This window comes from Streptopelia decaocto, assembly GCF_964273445.1.
Source record: "Streptopelia decaocto genome assembly, chromosome: 7".
Classification (NCBI taxonomy): domain Eukaryota; kingdom Metazoa; phylum Chordata; class Aves; order Columbiformes; family Columbidae; genus Streptopelia; species Streptopelia decaocto.
The window spans coordinates 41004107-41025225 of record NC_138661.1 but is presented as its reverse complement, the minus strand read 5'-3'; the positions used below and the strand labels follow the sequence as shown (position 1 = coordinate 41025225).

Below are 21119 nucleotides of genomic sequence, written 5' to 3'. Positions count from 1 at the left end.
CGGCGGCAGTCGCCTCACGCGCCGCCTCTACCGCAGCTTTAACTGCCGCCGAAGGGTGGCGCCTGCGCCTCGGTTGGTTGTACCGTGCGCATGCGCGGGTGTCCCCGCGGCCGCCGGGCGGCTGAGGGGCGGGGTGAGGCGGCAGCGACGGCTGGGCCGGGGCGGACGCGGCAGGCGGGGCGATAAGAGTCGGTGCGGGCTCATCTTCTGCTTCAGTACAGTGGGCGGCCGTGGTTGGGCCTGTGCTGGGGTAGCTGTGGTACCGCTGTTGCTCTTTGTCCGCGTACCTCGGCCCTTCGCTTCCTCAGGCCTAGCGGCGGCGATGGGTTCCCGGGCATCCACTCTGCTGCGGGACGAGGAGATCGAGGAGATCAAGAAGGAGACGGGCTGTGAGTGCGGGGCGAAGAGGGCCGGGAAGTGCCGTGGGGGCTGGGTGCCGGAGCGGAGCAGCGCCCCGTTCCTTAAGCCGAGGAGGTGCCTTGGCCGCCCCGCCGTCCGTCTGCTGGCGGCTGCGCGCTGAGCGGTCCCTGGGGCGCCGGCCCTGCCTGGCGTGGGGAGCTGAGGGCGATTGTTGCTCTCCCGGCTGGGCTGTGCCTCATCTCAGCCGGCCCCAGGCCGAGACCCCGCCGTCCCCAGCGGCCAGGGGCGGACATGTCGCGTAGGCCTGTCGAAACCTGGCAAGCGTCTCTTGGTCCGGTCGCGGCGCAGGAATAGCCCGGGGCTGGCAGGAATCCGCGGGCAACGCGTCCCCTCTGGGACTCTGCCGGTCTGCTGCTCGCTGTGGGCTGGCAGCAGCCGCCGGCTGTAACTGTAGCTGCTGGGAGTTGCGGTGCTCTCTGGGCTGGCCTGAACGCGGCAGGGACAGCGGGGCTTGGTGTTTGCTTGGTGCACTAGAAAGCAAAGGCTGCCATCCCGCCAGCCGGGTGTATGGGTCTCTGGCAGTGCTGGGTCTGCGGGGGCTCCTCTCCTGGGAGCCGTTAGCGGGGCTTGAGGAGGCGAGGAACGGCTGTATAGAGGCAGCGAGGTGCGAGCGGGGCGGGAGCCGGCGCTCTTGGTACCTGTGCGATTGCATTCCATCACAGAGAACTCGGTGGATTTCCAGTTGTCTGTTTCTGGAGTTTTCCAGCAGCTGTTTATAGCCCGAAAGAACTCTCATTGTATAGTATTTTTTTTTTTTTTCTAAATGTTGTCTGTTACATAGGCTATCGCTAAAGTTGCTTTAAGGGTATTCAGAATTAGTGGCATTTAGAAGATAGAGGAGGTAACATAACTCGTGGAAATTGGGTATGGTTAACTAAAGTGAAAATTCCTGCATTAGTTAGCAATCGTGAGAGCATTATTCAAGCTGGACTGTGGTATATACCATATAGTATTTGATTGAGTTATTGTCCCTAAACAAACATAAAGTACTTTAGAAAAGCACAAACACAGTGTTGTTAATTTGCTTGATAAAATGTAGTCCATCTGAGAATTCTAGCAAATACTGAATGGTAGTAAATAGAGGGTGGGTGCCCTTCTAACTAGTTGAAGAGTGGAGGTATTAACATCATCTTTATCACTTTGCTGTTTTGTTTGGTGGGGTTTTTTTGCTGTTGTTGGTTTGGTTTGGTTGGTTTTTATTTGTGGGTTTTTTTTTTTTTCCTTCGGGGAAGCAATGTCTTCCTGGATCATGCTTTTTTCCTGCTTATGCTTGCTCGTCTGCTTTTGCCGTATGAAAATACTTTCCTCAGTTTTCTTTCAAATAGAAATGTTATCATATGTTCATTTTAGGTGATAGTTTATTTGCTTCAGGAAAAGGAGTGGAAGGAGATGAAGGCAGTACTGACTGGCATAATCAACAGCTGAGTTAACATGCTTTCCATGATCCTTTTGCCATCTGTCAAGAGAACCTTCTACTGGAGGGCTACGATAAACAAATAGGAATTTCAAAGTCTACTTATACAGCAAGAACTTGCTGTTTGTGTTTTGTTGTGGGGTTTTTTGTGTTTTTTTGTTGTTGTTGTTGTTTTTGTTTGTTTGTTTTGTTTTTGTTTGCTTTTTTTTTTCTCCTGATTGTAGAGTAAAGGTAGCTTCACCTCATTTTTAAAGGTACTTTAAAAAACAAACCCTAAATCTGGAATGTTTTTCTGAAAGGTTTTTACTTTTTTCCTCCCTGTCAAGATTTGATTTATTGTCAGTGGTGTTTCATTCCTAGAATTTTCCTTGTGGTCCCTTCCAACCTGGTATTCTATGAACTTTATATAGCACAAAACTGAATTGTTAATGATACTAACATGAGTGATAAACCATATGTTAATGTTCTGTAGCTGAACAGACTAAAAGGTTATCTTTTAGGGAACTTGAAGCATACTCTTTCAAAAGCCATACAATGATACTTAATTTCTTGAATGAAATTTAAGTTAGGATTAAAGTTCTATGTTACTTTTTCTTGTGGTGAAAAAAAACTTCGTAGCATAGTAAGTTTAGAAAAATCTGCTAAGGTAATGTTTCCAAGAACTGGATAATAACGTGTCCACTAAAACATCTACTTAGTGATGGAAGATTTCCAGTAACAGGTGTTAAGCCTAAAGTTGACAGTCCTAAATCTTATATAATGTAAGGAAGTTGTTTGCTTCGCATATAAACATTTTGAAATTTGAGTTTGAAAAAACCTTCAAGTAGTTTTAATTGCTTTTGTATTGCAGTAACAACTAGAAGAAACAGACGAGAGGTCGGAGATGTTGCTTGTCTGCATTCTGTTCCAAGTTTTTGGAAAACCATTGGAATGTAACAGTATTCAGACAATTTGGTTCACACCGTTTGTTCCCATGCTTTGAAGCAGTCTGTCTAAGGATTAATAATAAACTAGTGCTCATATCAGAGCTTAGGAGGAAAAAAAATATTTTAGTGTTAACAAGGGCCGGATATCCTGATAGATATTAATGTATTTTTCTAAGTATATAAATATCATGTATTTATATGGCTTTCTGCTAATATTTTAGACAAGTGTCAGAATGTTTAATTGCAAAAAAACTTTCTAATGACTTACTAGAAGTAAAATAGAGGGTACAGCTCCTATACTGGAGGTTTTGACTTAATTTTTAGAAGGGCCTCAGTGGAATAGCTGGATAGATGAAGTTGTGTTTCAACTGGCTTTAAGCCTTAGCCTTTGATTTTAAGAGTTGGTCATAAAAGAGCAGATCTTGTTTCTGTTTCTCCTATGATAAGCAGGTGTAGGAAACAATTCTTTTGCAAATATAATCGGCCCAGGCAGGATCTCTCAGCAAAGCATATTTTAATAACGATTTTGCAAGACCAGGTGTTCTACCTGAAGGCAGGCACAGCTAATAGGGCAGAAAGCCCCTGCCCCAAAATCCTGGCCACAATTTCCCTCCCCTGTTCCCCATTGGTTGGGTACTGCAGGGTTTACAGACTATCCCGACGCACACAATACCCTTCCCCTTATCAGTCTATTTAAGATATGGATTCCTGGTACTTTGGCTACACTCCCCCCTAAATTAACTTATCAATACAGGTATGTATACAGGTGTCAGTACATATTCCGGGAAGAGACTGTGTATTACATTAAGAATTCATAGTCCGATGTCTCTCAGTCCTTCCCCCCTAAATTAACTTGTCAATACAGGTATCAGTATGTATACAGGTATCAGTATATATTCCGGGAAGTGACTGTGTATTAAGGATTCACAGTCTGATGTCTCTCAGTCCTTCCCCACTGCTGGGGTCAGGCGCCAGGTCCTCAGTTATGTAAAAACAACAGTTCTTCGTTAAATGTTCCTTACACAGGGAATGTCAGATTCTTTATTTTGAATGAGAAGGCAAAAAAGTGTCTAGTGATGCAGCTTTCTTGAGGCCTGAGAGCCAAAAAGGAAATTAGGAAAAAATACGGTGGTGGACCTGATTCATCTTCGTTTCTTGTGTAGCTATGACATGCTTTTTGTCTAGTATGATGATAAAAAAAAATCTCTGCTCCTATCAATAGCTACATACTATTTATCACACTCGCTGTGAGTTACTGACATTAGTTTGGAAATAGTAGCTACCGAATAGAATTCTCTTTACTTTCTTTCCAGGGAGGAGTGGTGTATGGGGCTTCTTATTGGAGATGTAACTCCAGGCTATTCTTTTTTTATTATCAGTTGTTGTTATTGCATATCATATCTAAAACACTAAATCAGAAGTGCAAAATTTGAAGGCTTTAAAGCACCGATGCTTGCTTTCTATGTGTGTGTTGCTAACTTGAAGTTGAGCAAGATGCCAAATCTGATTGTAGAGAAGTTGCCTTAGGTGGAACTGAGCAAATTGCCCAACCCTATGTAAAGAATGAAAGTTGCCTGGGAGACAAGGGGCGGTGGGGGTGGGGAGGGAAAAGCTTCTGGCAGGTCCTCCTAAAGGAGGGAACAGTTGAACCTAAACGAATAGCCTGGAGAAAGAACATATGTGGAAAAAAAAAAATTTACTCTGTCACAGATCAAACAACTGTTGTGCAACCTGTTCCCAAATAAGTTTTAGCAAGTAACAAAAGTATAGAAAGTATTGTACACATGCTGGTGAAGGCTTTTAAAACAATTGAATCTGAAAATGACACGAAGTACTAGTTGAACATGGTAGAAAAATCACATCTTTACCAAGTAAACATTAGAATTCAATTCAGTCTTATCTCATGTATTTATTAACTTTATCTGAAGAGGCTCTTAAAAGACAGGATCTTTTATAGGGCATTCTTTCAGTGTTAAAAGAGCTGCTATTCTAGATAGGTTTAACCCGTTCCCATAATGGACTGTTCTGAAGACCTAGATGGCTAGTATCTTGGGTGGTCTGAGACTTTGGTAATCTTGATAGCATAATGGTAAAATTAACACTGGATCTGCAATTTCTTGTTCAAACTGCTGATTTAAAAAGTCTGCAATAACTTGCTGCTTGCTTTATGTCCAAGCTCCTTCCTGAACTTATTTAGAAATAGACTTTTTATCTTTTAACTTGATGCCCTGGAAGTCTGAACGTGACCTTAGTGAACTGCAAAATGAAAAACCTGTTTAGATTCAGCCAGTCTTATAAAGGAAGAAAAGTGATCAGGTGTAAAATCTCTCTGACCGTTTTCCACATGCAGAGGAACTGAGTACACTTCCCATCTTTAGATGTAAATGACAAAAGAGAAGGAAAGATGCAGCAGCAAAGGTCTGCAGTGTCGCGAATGATGTAGAGGTCATCAGTGGAGGCTGTTTCTGGGTTATTTCTCGTTGTAAAGGAAATATGGGAACTGTGAACCAAATATTTTTTTCTTTTTAATTGCCATTTACTGAATCAGATAACCAAAGGATGTTAGAGATCAAAAATATAAGGGGGTAAAAATCAAAATTAGCCAAATTTTTGAAGAATAGGCTTATTTGTGGATTCTTGAATATTAAGCTCAAGAAGTCCCTCAACTGCTGATTGCTGTGTGATTCCAAAGTATCTTGTGTAATTATTTTTTTTTTCATAACACTGCTTCTGGCAATAGAGTAGTTTGGTGTCATGAGTTCTTCCTATGAGTAAACATGCTAATTTTTTCTTCTTTTTTTCTTCAGTCTCCCACAGTCAAATTACTCGCTTGTACAGTCGCTTCACCAGCCTAGACAAAGGAGAAAATGGCACTCTTAGGTGGGTATCATCACTAATTTGGCTGTCCTTATGTTGACACATATCTGTAATGGTACCTTGCTGTTGTGGGATGCCTGTCTGTTTTCCTCACAGTGAATCAGTGAGGCTATTATAACACGTTCTTTCAAACCTAATGTGTACATGGATATTCAAGTTTGTTCTCTTCTATGAAAGGCCGGGAAAAATCTGATTGTTGAACTAAGATGCGCTAACTACCAATTGTCTGTACCGTAGTGCTAAAGTTTTGTGGCAGTTAATAAAAGAAAGGTCAGATGTGGTATTCAAGGCCTTAAAACAACTGTTCAGAAATGTTAAACCACATTTATAGATTATTTTTTACCTTTATATGTTGCTTCTAGTAATTATTACAAGAATGGTTCCATTATATCTTCCTCATCCTGACTTTCGTAACAAAAAGATCATTTATGTTTTTGGGAGCATGGACACTTAATTTTTTTCTGATGCACAGTGTCTTTTAACACTACTTTGGTCTGCAAGCCCTTTACTATTCTTAACTTTACACTTCCTTTTGAACAAACATGTCTGTTAGCAAGCTCAAAAATAAAAAGAGTGAGCTGGAACCAAGTCACTGTGACTAAACAAATATACATTTTATTCTTTAAAGTGCTAGTCAGGGATATTCCAAGACTTTTAAAGTGTTTGTTTTCTGTCTACGATTTGAAATCTATGAAAGTGAGCCAGTTTCTTACACCTTAATCAATTAAATAAAGATGAGGCTTAAACTTTATCTGCAAAACATTGTTCACTTTGGACTGAGTCTGCTGGAAAGAATATTCTCAACTGAAAGGTAAACTCTAGTGGGATGATTGTCTGTTAAAATAGGTCTTTGCCGGCTGCCTTTTTTTCTCTAGCCTTTCCCACTCTGGTTATTGTATTGCATGTTGGTATTGGTTTGCTCTTTATCTACTGAACTAATTATGAATTTTGATTTTATTAAGTTTATTATTCATCTCTTCTAATGTTTCCTACAGATTAATATTAGGGAAACATGACAAATAAGAGCTGTCCATGATTGCACCAGGGCTGCAATTTTGCGACCTAGTTGGTCTGAGATCATATTGCCAGTGCAAGTCTGTTGTTTTTCTGTGTTGATGCTGATAGTTGGGACTCATCTTTGGAAACTAACTTACAGCTTTGAAAACTTGCTGGCAGAACAACAAGAAAAGAATCTGATGAGTTTTCAGGTGGATTTTTTTTCCCATTTACCATATAGCTGTGTATGCTGGAACCAGCGTGCAGGGAATTTGGAGAGAATGCAGTAGAGAGTAGGAAGGGGAAAGGGACCTTATTGTAGCATAGCAGATGGGGTCTGGCTGGGGTGGACTTGATTTCTTTCATAGCAACTCTATCCCTGTCAAACCCAGTAAACACAGATTTAGGGATTGCCTGGGGTTTTGTATGTGATTATGCAAAATGTGATTGTAGGATGCACTATGAACCTATAAAAGCTAGACATACCCGTAAACCAAACAATCTGTAAAGCTATATATAATAGAATCACTGCTTAGAAGATGGTGACAAGTTGTAAGATAGACTGGCTTTGGCAGTGCTACCAGCTTACTACCATTTCCTTTCTTGAAGGAAATATGCAGTTCCTTCTGGTGCCACAAATTGCTGAGTTCTCAGTTAACATTTAATTGGTTGTGGAGTTGTACTGTACACAGGACCACTGAGTGATTATTTTTGGTTAAAAATACTCTTTCCCGTTCTGGCTTGTATAGGTATTTTTAAGCTGACTGACTCCAGTGATTTGGACTGTGGCTCTACTGTAAATATCTAGACTTGCACAACTGAAGAAATGACAAAATGGATTGTGGGTGTGGAAACAATTGGCTTGGGATGGGCAGGAACTTCTTAAGGCCACTCTGTCACCAAAGCCAATGTATCATATAAATTGTAGCACAGGCTAATTGGCCATTGTGACATACAGGTCAGCTGATGATATTGTAGGTAAGGTTAATAGTATGTATGTCTCAAACTTAAATTACTTGAATAAGAAGAACATTAACAGCCTCTTCAGACCTTGCATGTGGGTTTAGTCTTCACTGATGGCTGCCAGACCAGTCTAGCACAATTTGAACCTATTGTAGAACACATTCTTCCTCGGCTCTTCCTTCCCTCCAACTTCACATTCACCTATTGAGTCCATAAAGTTTGTATAAACTTTAAAGTGATTGTACTCAGTTTACATAAGAGAAGTAATTAATTAAATATGCTAAGAATGTCTGTTACACAATGGGTAGTTTCATAGTATTATGTATCAGGAGGAGTTTGACTTTCATTGTCAATAATCACATGGTACTTCAGAAAGGAAATGAAGTTTGTTTGGAAAATCCCAGCAACTGTGCAAATGGTGATCCCTTAACTTCCAATCTTGACCTCAAAGCATAGCCTCCTCCCAAATGTGCCTGACTTAGAGTGGCATTCAAATTTTGAAAGCTGTGCTGGCACCCACAATATGTGGAAACTATTAAGTCTAAGTAGGGGAAAGCTGCTTCCTGAAAAAAACAATGAGGGGAGAGTAAGAACTACAGCTTGGAAGCTCCTAAGTGTTGGTTTCTGAAATACTGATGGAAGAGAACTTGCTAGTTTGAGACAAGCAAGATGAAGTTGTCACTTGCTTACAACTGCCAAACGGTTCAGAAGGCGTGTCTTCTGTTTGTTTCCTGTGAGCAAGAATGACTTTTTCCGTAGGGATGACTTACACGTTTGACTTACAAAGCAGACATGACAGAAATTGCTATGTGACTATGATGAGGAAAAGAAGTGTTAGGCAGTTTTTTATGGCATGAAACCTTTAAATGTGTGCCACCCTTCTGAAGAAGGGGAAGAGCTGTGCTGTCCTTCTTAACTATGTATTAAAAATGTGCAAGGTAAAGAGCACTTGGTACAGAAGATCTGGTAAATGATGATTAATCCTAGTGGTTATAAGAGACAGGTAATTAATTCTGGAACTATAATCAAAAGCTGAAATCTTTCCTAGCCTAATGTTTCTATCCAGTGTACCTATGTGCAGTTTCAAGGAACTTTCCTCTTAGAGTTACATAAATGAGACCTAAGAGAAGGTTATTGGAGACAAAACTTCATATGTCTTGTTTGAGCTCTTCCTCCCTTTTCATCCTTATCTTCTAAATGACTATAGCCATAGTTACTCATTAGCTCTTATCAAATCTTCAAAAGTGTAGAAAAATTTTGTACTTTTCTTTAGTTTCACTTATCCTAAACAAAATGAATAAGCTCCCTCAAACTTGTGCCATCTGAATGAAACCAGATCATGGAAACCAGGAAAAAAACTGTTACTTTGAAAATTCTTTTGTCACCTTTTATTTCAGTATTGTGACATGCTGAGCTGCTAAAACAAAAGGTTGATACCTGTGGATGTCCACAGCGACATCTAAATGGTGAAATCTGAAACATACTTGTTCTGCCTACATCCTAACTATAGCTCACGAGGAGACCAGTGTGCATGTTTTCTTCTTTACATTCTGATTTCTAGGATGAGGCAACTGAAGCGTATGACCAGAATAAGTATGTGCTTGCTTCAGTGAGTCTCCTTGTTGGGCTGGTGTTGAAGCGTACACCACATAATAATACATCTGTTCCGAAACTTATCTACTAGTAAACAGCTCCAGACAGATATATATGGAGCTATAAAAAAGGAGAGACTTGTCTAAACTGCTACTCTTCCATGTAACACTTGCATGGAGCCTCCCCCTTATGGCATTTTCTTAACTGGGGAGATGGCAAGTTAACTAATTCAGAAGTATTTTTTATTGCATGGCAATTGGTATAGTGTGGTGAGAGTGGAAAAAGTAAGGGAGGGCAAGGGTTCTGAAAGCTGATAAATGAGGAGAATAGACACACTGAGCTATTGATGCATATCTCATGCCTACGAAAGCTGTTCACAGGATGGTGTCTCCTGAAGAACTTCAGAAAGCCCCTGGTCCTAAGAGTAGGGTAACAAGAGCTAGCTGGACCATCTGTTAATCTCTGTCAGTGAACTGAATCATTTCACTCTGGAAAGATGTCAGGCTTGTTCTTATTAGTTCAAATGGATATTGCAAGATTTCAAGGTAAAACATAAAAGCTAGCTCTCTGAACATGGCATTCTTTACCTTTGCTCAAGAAAATTCAAAGGATTTTTAGCTTTGTCTAAAACAGAGAGGACAGGCAGGATATGGGTATGGATTGCAAATTCCATCCTCAACCACACTTTATTCACACTGCCTTTCCCCTTCTTCCCCTCTCCCCGTTGCTCATGTAAAGATCACCTTACTTTCAGTGTATTTCTTGGCCTAGCATTTATAAACTGCTCTGATAGCTAACCAACTTTTAAAATTTGTGTAGAGCATGTGTAAGGATGAAGTTAGATGAGATAGCTGACTCGGCTGTGGAAGAGGATGGTGTCCATTCTCTTTCCCTATTATTTCTCCAAGCTCCCAGCACCTCTTTCTCAGCTATGGTGCTCTTAGATTATTTTTTTTTTTTAAGTTTTTTGGACTGCTTCAAGTTGCTAATTCAACAGAAAGATAATTGGGAGGATGAAGAAGAGAAAGGTGGGGAGCTTTTCTGGGAGTTAGTGAGATAAATCTGATGACCAAAAGGTTTGATGAATGAGCCAGCCAACATTAGCAAGGGAAGGGAGCAATGAAACCCTTTCAGTAGTGACCTGTTAAATCTGTTTGACCATCTTGCATGATATACCTTGCTTAATTATTTCCCTTTTTCAAGTGATTTCTTGTTACCTATATCTTCTGGACATTTTTCCTTTGTTCTACCACTTCTGTTTTGCATATGGTTTTTCTCTCTATTGTTTTACTTTCCCTCAGCTCTGGATAGCCCTACCCTCCTCATCTCTGTTGTGGGAAGAGTACTCTGCTACTATCTAGAAGTAAAAAGAACAGGAACAGCCAGAAATAATGGAAGAAAGACAGAAAGGGTCTAGTAGGTTTTTTGCAGCCTTTGGGGTAAGGCAGAAACAACTTTACAGTAAGGATCTGCTGTGTGCCTTGGAGGGTATACTCATGCTTAGAAATACTTGTCTTACTTAGAATCTACAAATTACTTACTGCAAAGTATGTCTAGGTGTAAATGCACTGGTGTATATATTAAATGGTTGGCCTCCATAATGATAACACACAGTTGAAAGTTGCTTTGCATGTTACATTTAGGAAAGGATTTAACAGAAGACAGGTTCCCGGAAAGAGAAGAGCCTTGTTGCCATGGCTCATGACCACAGAAGAACTAGAGGGCATAAAATTTCCCGTAAGCTCCAGCCTCAGCCAGGTGAACTTGGTTCCTAATGGCTGCAGGAAGCCTTTGTTCATAAAGTAGAGAATAACTTACCTCATGCATTCATTTATTTTTATGGCTGTTACAGCTATTTCAATTATAACACTTACTCAGTAATGTGCTCTTAATAAGCAAAAATTGTCAACTGCAATCCTGATAATGACAGGACAAATAGGTTTGAAACCTGCGGAGTTATTTGTGGTTAATTGTTAATCTCCTGCTAGAAAGCAGAGTAACTGGAGGCTGAAATGCTGGCTGTAAATTGAGGCTGAATGCTAAAATGTAGTGATATGCAAGTAAAAAATTCTGAAGCATTAGAATTTTGCTCTAAATGAAAGAGAGGGCAGTTGCTACTTTTAGTTTGTAAATGTTGGCATTGACACCGAAGTCCTGTTGTTAAAATATAGTTACTAGGACATAGGTTTTCTACATCACTGCATCTCCTGCCTAAATTGCTAATGCATACTTTGCCCTTCAGCTATAGCCTGAAATGCAGCAGTCCTGAAGGGTCTGTTAATGAGTTGATCATGTTATGTGGATCTTAACTCTGCCTATTAAAAATAATTCAGACCTGGTCAGAGCAGAATTTTGCTGGGATAGCTTAAAAATATGGTCAGGTCTCTCTATTAGAAGGTCAAACAGTTTAACCATGCTGTAAAAATATATTACAATTGGCACTCTTTAACAGTGCTGTGGTGTGACTGGGTACAAGGAGTGCTTTAGAACGCATTTAAAACTAGAATGTCTTGCTTCTGTGCCTTACCCAGGTTAGACTAGTAATAAAGTTAGGCAGTTCTTTGTTCCCGGTCTCTAAGATCACAGTGTTATAAAGGCCAGTGTAATTAATCTCAAAATCTGTTTGTGTTTACCCTGCCAGTTTTTTGGTTCAGTGACATAATGAATCAAACTTTGTTGCTGATTCATTTCGTGAGCATAGTTTCCAAAAGTAGCAAACATTTAGTAACCAAGTTTGAAACTTTGACCCAAACTTCAAAACCATCAGGACTGTATCTGACTTGAAGGGAATTTCCAATATTTCTGGAGACTGAGCAGGAAATGTCAAGTTATGCATCCAGACAGAATAGGTTGTGTTTACAGCCTTACCCCATTGCTGTTATGTTTGCATTTGAAACCTAAATTATTATGAACTACATCTTGTATTGAGAAATTGTCATGCCCTGTTGTAGTAGGGGAGAAGACAAAACAAGATAATAAACCAAACCCTGTTGGCTGAAGAATTCACTAAGACACACTTGTTGTATCTGCCTTGGTCACACCAAGATTATCCCGCTTTCCCGTCAGTGGCGTTATATTAGGTTAAAAGAAAAGAAAAATTATTAGTGCAATTCTGATAATAGAATGAGCCCTGTATTCATGTCATACTGATCTAAAATGTGTTTAGGTCAGTGCAGCTCATGATGTCTTCCAGATCAGAGAAAGCTGTAATAATGTAAGCACAGCGATGCTTATTCTATACTGTGTACCTATAATCATGAGCAGAAAAGAGAATGGCTGGCAAGAGCAGTGAGTATTTGCAATGTGCTGCTGGGGTTACATCTGGTGTACAGGCCCCTGTCCAAGTCTAAATTTACTGCTTTAAAATACAAGTGCTGCTTGATTGAAGCTAAAATGATCTGAAATTTGGCATTAATAATAAGATATAAAATTGTTGCATAAACAACAACAAAAAAATCTGTTAGAATATGCAGATCACCTGTGGTATATTTGGAGGAGTGTGGTATTGTCTGAGAATCTGGAATGAGGTTATCTGGAAAAATCATGCAAACTTAAATGATTCAGTACCAAAATAATTATTTAAAAAAAAAAAAAATCATTTGGATGCCATATTTTCCTTCAAAGCCATTTCAGAACCTTTCCTCTCCTTGAATTGCAAACTAGTTGGCATAATTACAGGAGAGTTTATAGCACAATGTTGGCATCTGAGAAGTGCCATTAACATGACAAAAACACAGTTAGTCTGTAATGTAATATAGGCTTGGCATTGACTTTGGCTTTGTTTTGTGCCATTAGTCATAGGGAAAACCTGATTTAGAGTTACATTTTAAAAATCACCAATTGTCTTGCTGCAGAAATAGAACACAATGGATGTTTTACTATTAATTCTTTTAAAGCAACTTTTTCTCCTCAGACTTCTGTGTTCTTGCTTTACTTAGCCGTGAAGACTTCCAGCGGATTCCAGAGCTTGCCATCAATCCTCTGGGAGACAGAATTATCAATGCCTTCTTTCCAGAAGGGTGAGTTACAACGGGCTGAATTTGCAAGCAGGCACAAAATTTGTAGTTCATCAGAAATTTTGGTAGAAGTGAAATGCTGATAATTCAAGCATGAAATTTGAATTTACTAATAGTGGAACACCTGAAACTTGTAATGAAATGTGTGTGAGTACATTGTTTCTTCAGCATGTTTTTGTTCTGTAATAAGAAATACTTCACGATCTTATAAGACTTTTGTGTGCTTCATTCATTGGCAAACTCAGGCTTCACATCACTGTTTTCCATTCTTCTTGCTGCGCTGCTGAACACTTCTAAAGAAAGTCAAGGACATGTATGGACTTCGTTTCTTAAAGCAAACTTGTAGCAATACTATTTTATGCTAAGTAGGATTGAAATTAACTAATTAAGTCTTGTTTTTCACCTTTTAGTCTCTAAGTGTACCTTTATTAGATGAGCTTGCTTTGTTTATTTGGTTTTAGGGGTTTCTTATCACATTTAAGACATGGCTTATGGCATTTCTAACATAAACCCAAAGAGATTATCAAATTTGCAGTACTGTCTGTCATCATTACACGTCTCTAGATTGTTCTATGGAATCTGCTGCTGTTCTTGAAGACATTTGTCATTACCAATTGATGAAAAACTGGTTGTCTAAGCAAGTCATAATATCGCCTAATACCAAGCAGGGTTTCCTGAGCAGAAAGCAGGAGTCCTGGGAAGTAGTTACGTAGCTGGTTCCCACAGAAACCCTAGAGAAGAGAGCTGTTTATTGGGGAGCGGTGAGCTGTGGCTGCCCCACAAGCAGGAGCCAAGGTTGATGGCAGAGTTGGCAGGGGCAACGTCCTTGCTAACAAAGGGCACAGAGAGCAGGTCCAGTGACTGTTGTCTTATCAGTGGCTGCCAGACAAGTTGGCAGTGGTGGAACAAGACTCGGGTCAATCAGAGAATTGGGGTCTGGATCAGCGTGATGCATTTTCAGGTTCAGGCAGAGCTGCAGGATGCTCAGGCAAGGACCAAGGGTGAGGGCTTGAAGTTAAATAGAGCTTGCAGGCAAGGGGCTCCTCACAGCTGCTTTTTTTTGTTTGTTTTTTTCATATCATATTCAAAACAGTGTGATGCCAGGTTTCACCTGCTCTGTATCCCAGCTGGCTTTGAGCATAGACAGCCAAACCATGGGGAGGTGGGAATGGAAGAGTCTGTATGGTCTTGATGCTTTAGAGATTCATATTCTTCTTTACTGAAATAAAGAATCTGCATAAGCTGTGCTAAGACTGACCTGCTGAAATGCTTACACAGAGAGGACCAGGTGAATTTCCGTGGATTCATGAGAACACTAGCCCACTTCAGACCGATAGAAGATAATGAAAAGAGCAAAGATCAGAATGGACCGGAACCACTGAACAGCCGAAGTAACAAGCTCCACTGTAAGAAATGCAAACCTTCCTACAGAAGCAATTTTTTCTTTTTTGAGAAGGGAGTGAAGGGCTTGGGATCTTGTGTACAGTTGTTCCCTGTGGAATGATATCCTTATAATACCTGATTTTTCTAAAAATTAATTTGCAAGCTTACCTTCAGAATGTCAACAATTGACTCATTCATGTATTGGAATTTGGTGGAATTGGTTGAATATTGAGTAATGTCTATGTTTTTCCAAATGTCTCAGAGCAGAAGTATTTCAAAATGGTTTGCATCCAAAGTTATTTCAGATTAAGAAGCCACATCCCATACATGAATGGGCTTTTCCACATCTTTCTGCGGTCTTCCATATAATATAGTGCTTTTTTCCTACCTTCAGCTGAGTACTCTCTTGAGTATTTGCATGTCTACCTACAGTATATGAGCAGAATGCTCTTTCTTGCTAATCAATGTTGGCAACAGTCCTCAGAGCACTTAAAATTTCTGTCATATCTCATCCAAAATATAGTCAAAGAGAATGAATGGTAATGTAAAAATGGTTGGCTCTGAAGTTAAAGGATTGATCTCAGTGGTAATTATACTTCCACGACTCGGGGCTTTGAGGAAATACCTCTGCAAACAGAGTGCTTCTGGAAGTACTCATGCAGAGTACTTTTAAGATTTTTTCACTTCTTGGCAATGTTATTCCTGTATGCAGTAATAACACTTTATGGAACTGAACATTAATTGTATGATGAATTAGAATTCTAAGCTAATTATCTGTAAATGATTTATGAATACTTACAATTTTTTAATATAAATTTATTGTTACGAAGTAAAGGAATTGCACTTGAATTCAACTGCTCATTCTTTTCTTTCCTGTAGTTGCTTTTCGGTTATATGATCTAGATAAAGATGACAAGATTTCCAGGGATGAGCTTCTTCAGGTAAATAGCACAGGGCTGCTTTGAATCACTCCATCGTGACTCTCTTTGTGACTTCATACCTGTTAGAATAAAGAGAGGAGTTATAACAGTCTTCTCAAAAGAACCCCTGAAGGAATTTGGTGGCTAATTGCTTAGCTCTGGTTTAAAGCTTTAGATATGGTATGAGACTTTAATCTCATTTGGTAGCTGAGGCTGTTCTATCAGACTGGGAATACTAGATTCAAGTTTAAACCAGAGCATTAGGCTAAGCAGATCCTATTGGAAGTGATACCTAAATATACAACAAATACACTAAGCCTCTCAGGAACTACCTTGGTAACTTTCAAAGGTGCTTCTAATAATCCTTAATGGGGATTAGGTTGTTTGCCTGATCCTGCATCTTCTCAATAGAATAAAACTTCTTGAAATTGCAGCAAATGTAATCAAAGTTCATCAGTGCTGCATATATATGAAACTAGGCTTGAGCTAGGGGTAATTACATACTACTAATCCTGGGAAGTAGACATGGCAATTTGTGGTTCCCGATGTATGACAAGGATTTACTTTTGAGTGAAACTGCCTTCTATCTGCACAGAAAATGCTTTACTAACTGTAGACAGTAATGACAGTTATCATTTGACCATACACTTACAAGATTCCTGTAGGCAGTCATCTCAAACAGCAGATATTCAGTCAAATATTGGTATGTTTTGTGGGAAAAAAATAGACAGAAGCATTGGAACAAAACATACTCATTCCTACTTCCAAAAGCTTTCTCATACTTCCACCTTTTCTTGCAGCCTAGTGAAAATGCAGGATTCTTTGTGAAAGGAGGCTACAAAAGGAAGCTCTCTTTCTTGAAAGCCTTGACATACAAAGGATAAACACAAGTCTGTCTAGAAATTATTTCCATGGAAATCTTCCAAGGTTGTTCTTGTATAGTGTTATTTTGACAGTGTACACATGAAAAACAGCACTAAGAATACTTCTGTTCCTATGTCAATAATGGTTATTTTGTTTTCTTATTTAAAAATAATAAATGAGGATTTCTGTATATTACAGGTATTACGGATGATGGTTGGTGTAAACATTTCAGATGAGCAACTGGGCAGCATTGCTGACAGGACAATTCAGGAAGCTGACCAAGATGGAGACAGTGCTATATCTTTTGCAGAGTTTGTAAAGGTTGGTAAACTACATTTTTAATGACTAAATTAAACTGCTTAGTAATGGGCAAGTCATTCAGACAATGCAAATGGAAACAGAGAGGAAGTTGTTCAAATAGTCCTGCCTGCATTTGGGCAAAGCAAGCCTCTGCTTCCTCTTTTTCTTCCCTTCTTTATCAGGGCTTTTTTAATACTGTCATGGTACTATTAATTAGTCCATATCAGTATTCAAGTTCCTAGCTTTTAGTCCTTTGAATTACATGTTTTGTTAGTCACAAATAGGTAATAGTAAAGAGCCATTATATAGTCAGTGGAGAAAGTTGTCCTATAGCAGACAATTTCAACTACCTGATGGGAACCAGACCCATCTTGGAAGTGGACAAAGACAGGACAAGAGGCAACAAACAAGCTGCAATTCTAGTTAGGGAGCAAGGGAAATTCTAGTTAGCTATAAGAAAAACTTTTTTACTAATGGCATGGTCATAGCTGCTGAAGATGTAGGGCCTCCTTCCTTGGATATACTTAACTGGATAAGGCCTTGAACAACCTGATCTTAGCTAGCCTGGCTTGAAGTAGGAGTTGAGGGAGTTGGAATAAAAGACCTCCAGAAGCCTCTTCAGACTTAAATTATTCTGATCTTGGAACACTGAAGTCTACTGCCTGAAAGCCTGGAGCAGACTAATGTCTTTGTACCTCAGTGTTAATAGCAATTCGTTGAATGCATTATAGTTACCACCCCAGTTTTACAACAATTTGCATTAGTGATGCTGTGGTCTTGATTTTAGCTCTTCAGTGACTGCTCATGCCACTTCCCCCACACTGTTCTGTTTCCTGGCCATGCCTTCCCACACAGTGTAATTTTGGGAATCCCAGCCTTTCTAGGCTGTTGGCAGACTGAAACTGCGTTAGTTACATTTTGGTTGACAGCCTTCTTTCAGCTTTAATGGCTGAAGTTTCTTTCCTTGGAAGGACCTTAGTCCAGAATGAAAAATAGTCTCTAGATGAAAGACTGGCATGCCAAATTGAAGACATCCTGTGTTCCTGCCCATTTCCTCTACACTGGAGTAAGAAACCTTGTATGAGAAAAGTATATACAGTAATTTCAGTAGCTCTTTCTGAATTTTATTGCAGGTTTTGGAGAAGGTGGATGTGGAGCAGAAAATGAGCATTCGATTTCTTCACTGATGCATGGAGAACCTACTCCTTTCTGCCCCTACTATATAATAAATAGAACTTAATTTTCTCCTTGGCACCTTCCCCCAGAGCATTGCTACTGGTGCATATACAATACATCTCCAACCCTTCCCTGATTTGTTCTACCATGTGAACATTCCTTGTGCATCAGGAACAAAGGGAAATGGCTGCCATGCAACTTGGAAAGGAGCATTTTTTTAAAAAAATCTTTGCCTTTCATATTTTTACCCTTTATCCCATATCTCCTTCTGCACTACTGTTTCAGCAAAAATGTCTCTCCTTATGTACTGCTGTTTAATCTACAAACTGATTCTTCTGGGCTCTGAATCAGAATGGAAGAATGAGAACACATGAGAGAAGCACCCTCTGAAACACTTTGGAGACAAGCATCTGCTCAAATACTAGGTCACTTTTGCTTCCAGTAGCAACACCACAAGAGCTGCCTTTTTTTTTTTTTTCCCCATTTGGCTCTATGTGCACGTATGTTTCTTCCCTGATTCCAAATCTGCCTTTTACTTGAGGACTTCTCAATTTCTATGGCTTTATTGTAAAACTGGCACTGAATGCATGATGATAACCTGGAGTACTTTAAAGTACTGTGTATAAATTTTATTCTTTGTGGGAGAGATTCACAGATATAACAGGAGAATCTGTGGTAGAGACAGGCTGTGGTGTCCTCAGATGGAACAGGAATTCTGCAGTAAGTAACATAAATTGTTCCAGTAGCAGATGCAGAAACTTGTTTCTTTCCTTTGAGTAGCTTGCAGGCTTGACAGCCAATGGACCATAAGTGCCCTCTCCAGGTTGCTTTGCTGTAGGATCCCTCCTCTCATCAGAGTGGTTTCACCCCTGGAAGTGTAAATTTGTTTGCTGGTGTACATAATGCAAGAAAACTAGTCATGCCAAAATCTGAATTTGTAGATCTGTCACTGCCCTTGGGTAATAGTGTCATGAAACAAAGTACTTTTTTTTTTTTAAACATCATAGTGGTCTGGATGATCAGTAATTACTTATGTTTTCCAGTATGGAAATCCTGGTCTGTCAGATTTGCATTGGGGGTGGTAGCTGTATTTATGAAAGCTCTGGAATAAGAATGTAATTTGGGGAAGTACATATTATCCAAAATATTTCAGAATACATTTCTAAACAAATTTCTTTGCAAGGGTAAGATGATTAATACCATTAACATAATGCTGATAAATTCAAGAGATCAAGATTATTGAAGGTTCAATAGTAACATTTTCTGTGGCTAGATTGGCAAGTGATCTAATCTAGTTCAGCTGGAGCATGCTGTAGTCTGCAAGGTCCTCCCAATAAAACAAAAACAAACCCTTGGGAGCTTCTTTATTGAAGAATCAGTGTTATAACTCCTTCTCTATGATGTCATGTTAACATTTCTATAAATACTTACCAGTCTCAAACTACCCTCAAATGTGCATTTCCCTTTTTCTTGGTTCCTGTAATTGTCACTTGTGTTAAAAAATAACATGCAAGTCTCTGAAGGATTTTTGGTTTGTTTTTAAATTAAGGAATTGTAAAGTGAAATGCTGCACTTTATTGTTTTGCAGAGTGTGGCACAATTCCAGAAAGAAATGTAAATTAAAAACTCAATATGAGAAACATCATAGTTTTATGACCATGTCATGTAAAATAGGAATGTAACAATGATAACAGAAAAGTAAAAAAAGTGCTTGTAGGCTTTGTGATCTGCTTAGAAGTAGGTGTTGCTTTCTTCTGGCTATATAGTTGTAACCTACAGTTGTGCCTTATTGTCCCAGTGAGACTGGATATTTTATTTATCAATCCATAAATAAACCCTCAACTGTATTAAAAAAAAAAAAAAAAAAACACAAAAAAACCCAAACAAACAAACCCCACACTATTCCTTTATGGTAATTGACTATCCTTCAATGATGGGAAAGGTTAAATACCAGTAGAGTGGTGCTAGCAGACTGTACAGATAATTTTTTTTTTTTTTTAATACCTGAGCTTGCTTTCAGAGTATTAACAATCCTTCATTCTGATGATGAAGTGGAGGTAACTAGTGCAAAACATGAGCTCCAGGAGAGGACATGCACTCAGTGCACTATGGATCCCATAACATAAGCGTTACACCTCCCTGTGGTTCCAAACTAGGGTGTTTGTTTTTTCCTCCCCATAGTCTTGTAGCATTGTTCTAATTAAATGGTATATAATAACAATACTACTTTGTGACGTCTGTACCTATAAGCCCCCACCTTAGAAATCAGTTATTTTTGCTAATGTGCTTTAAGGTGAACATAAATACTTTAGAGCACAGGAAATCAAACAAACAAAACACCAAAAACAACAATGCACCACACTCTCCTGCAATAAATCAATACATAAACCAAACCTCAACTATCAGAACCTAACTTTCCTATTAGCTGTATAAATCACGTGGAAGGCACAGAATATCTTCTTATTCATTGTTCTGAAATCTACATATTTAACATGGGACTTAAAAGATGGATAACAGCAAGAAAAGGAGTTACAGAGCAAAGATCTTAAATTTATGTTAAATTTTAAAACATTGAAAACCAAAATGTAGAGATACAAGCAGATCTCCACAAAAGTAATATTTTTAGCATACCTGATTGCTTGTAAAAGTCATCTTAGATCTTTTTGAGAACAAAGGTCATTTGTGAAGGTTAAAGCCTGGAAGAGGGATAAGATCATCAGCTCAAAGGTAGTACTAGTTAATATTTCATCTTTGTCTTTTGAAAAAGCAGTATAAGGGATAGGTATTTAAATACAGAAATGTGTTCCAGTCTACTGGGCAGTAGGAAGTAAAGCCTATTTTCAAGTCGGCAGGCTCACGTTTGTTACATTATGAATCTCTGGGTGGTTGGCTGCCGAAGTCTATGGTTAAAATTAGCTGTTAAGAGTATTATGGAGACGACAGAAAGCAGAAATAGATTTGATAGCTGATCAATACTGAAAGGAAGGAAATCAGTTGACTTAAACAGCTGTAGACCCTTTAGCTTGGTATCAAGTATGGGCAGAACAAAGGAATCTGAATACAGGACTTGACTCGTGAGAAGCAGGAGTGCAAAATAAAGTAACTTTGGAAAATTATTTACAGGTCTGATTTCAGTTCTTTGAAACTACATCTTTGGTAGATATTTAAGTTGGCAAAAGTGTTTAATTTAAGCTGACAATCTGCATTAAACCACTACATAGTAGAAAAATGCATATTATATAGATTAAGATTTCCACTGAAACGGCTCGTA

At 39.2% G+C, this 21119-nt stretch overlaps 1 protein-coding gene across 1 annotated transcript; it reads left to right on the top strand.

Moving 5' to 3' along the window:
• The first annotated feature begins 100 nt into the window (after positions 1–100).
• CHP1 (calcineurin like EF-hand protein 1) lies at positions 101–20071 on the top strand. Its single transcript, XM_082058888.1, has 7 exons — positions 101–389; positions 5568–5640; positions 13128–13208; positions 14484–14611; positions 15468–15529; positions 16571–16693; positions 17806–20071. Exons 1-7 carry the CDS (start codon positions 323–325, stop codon positions 17857–17859), a joined length of 588 nt encoding a protein of 195 aa, XP_081915014.1. The 5' UTR covers positions 101–322; the 3' UTR covers positions 17860–20071.
• Positions 20072–21119: the final 1048 nt, after the last annotated feature.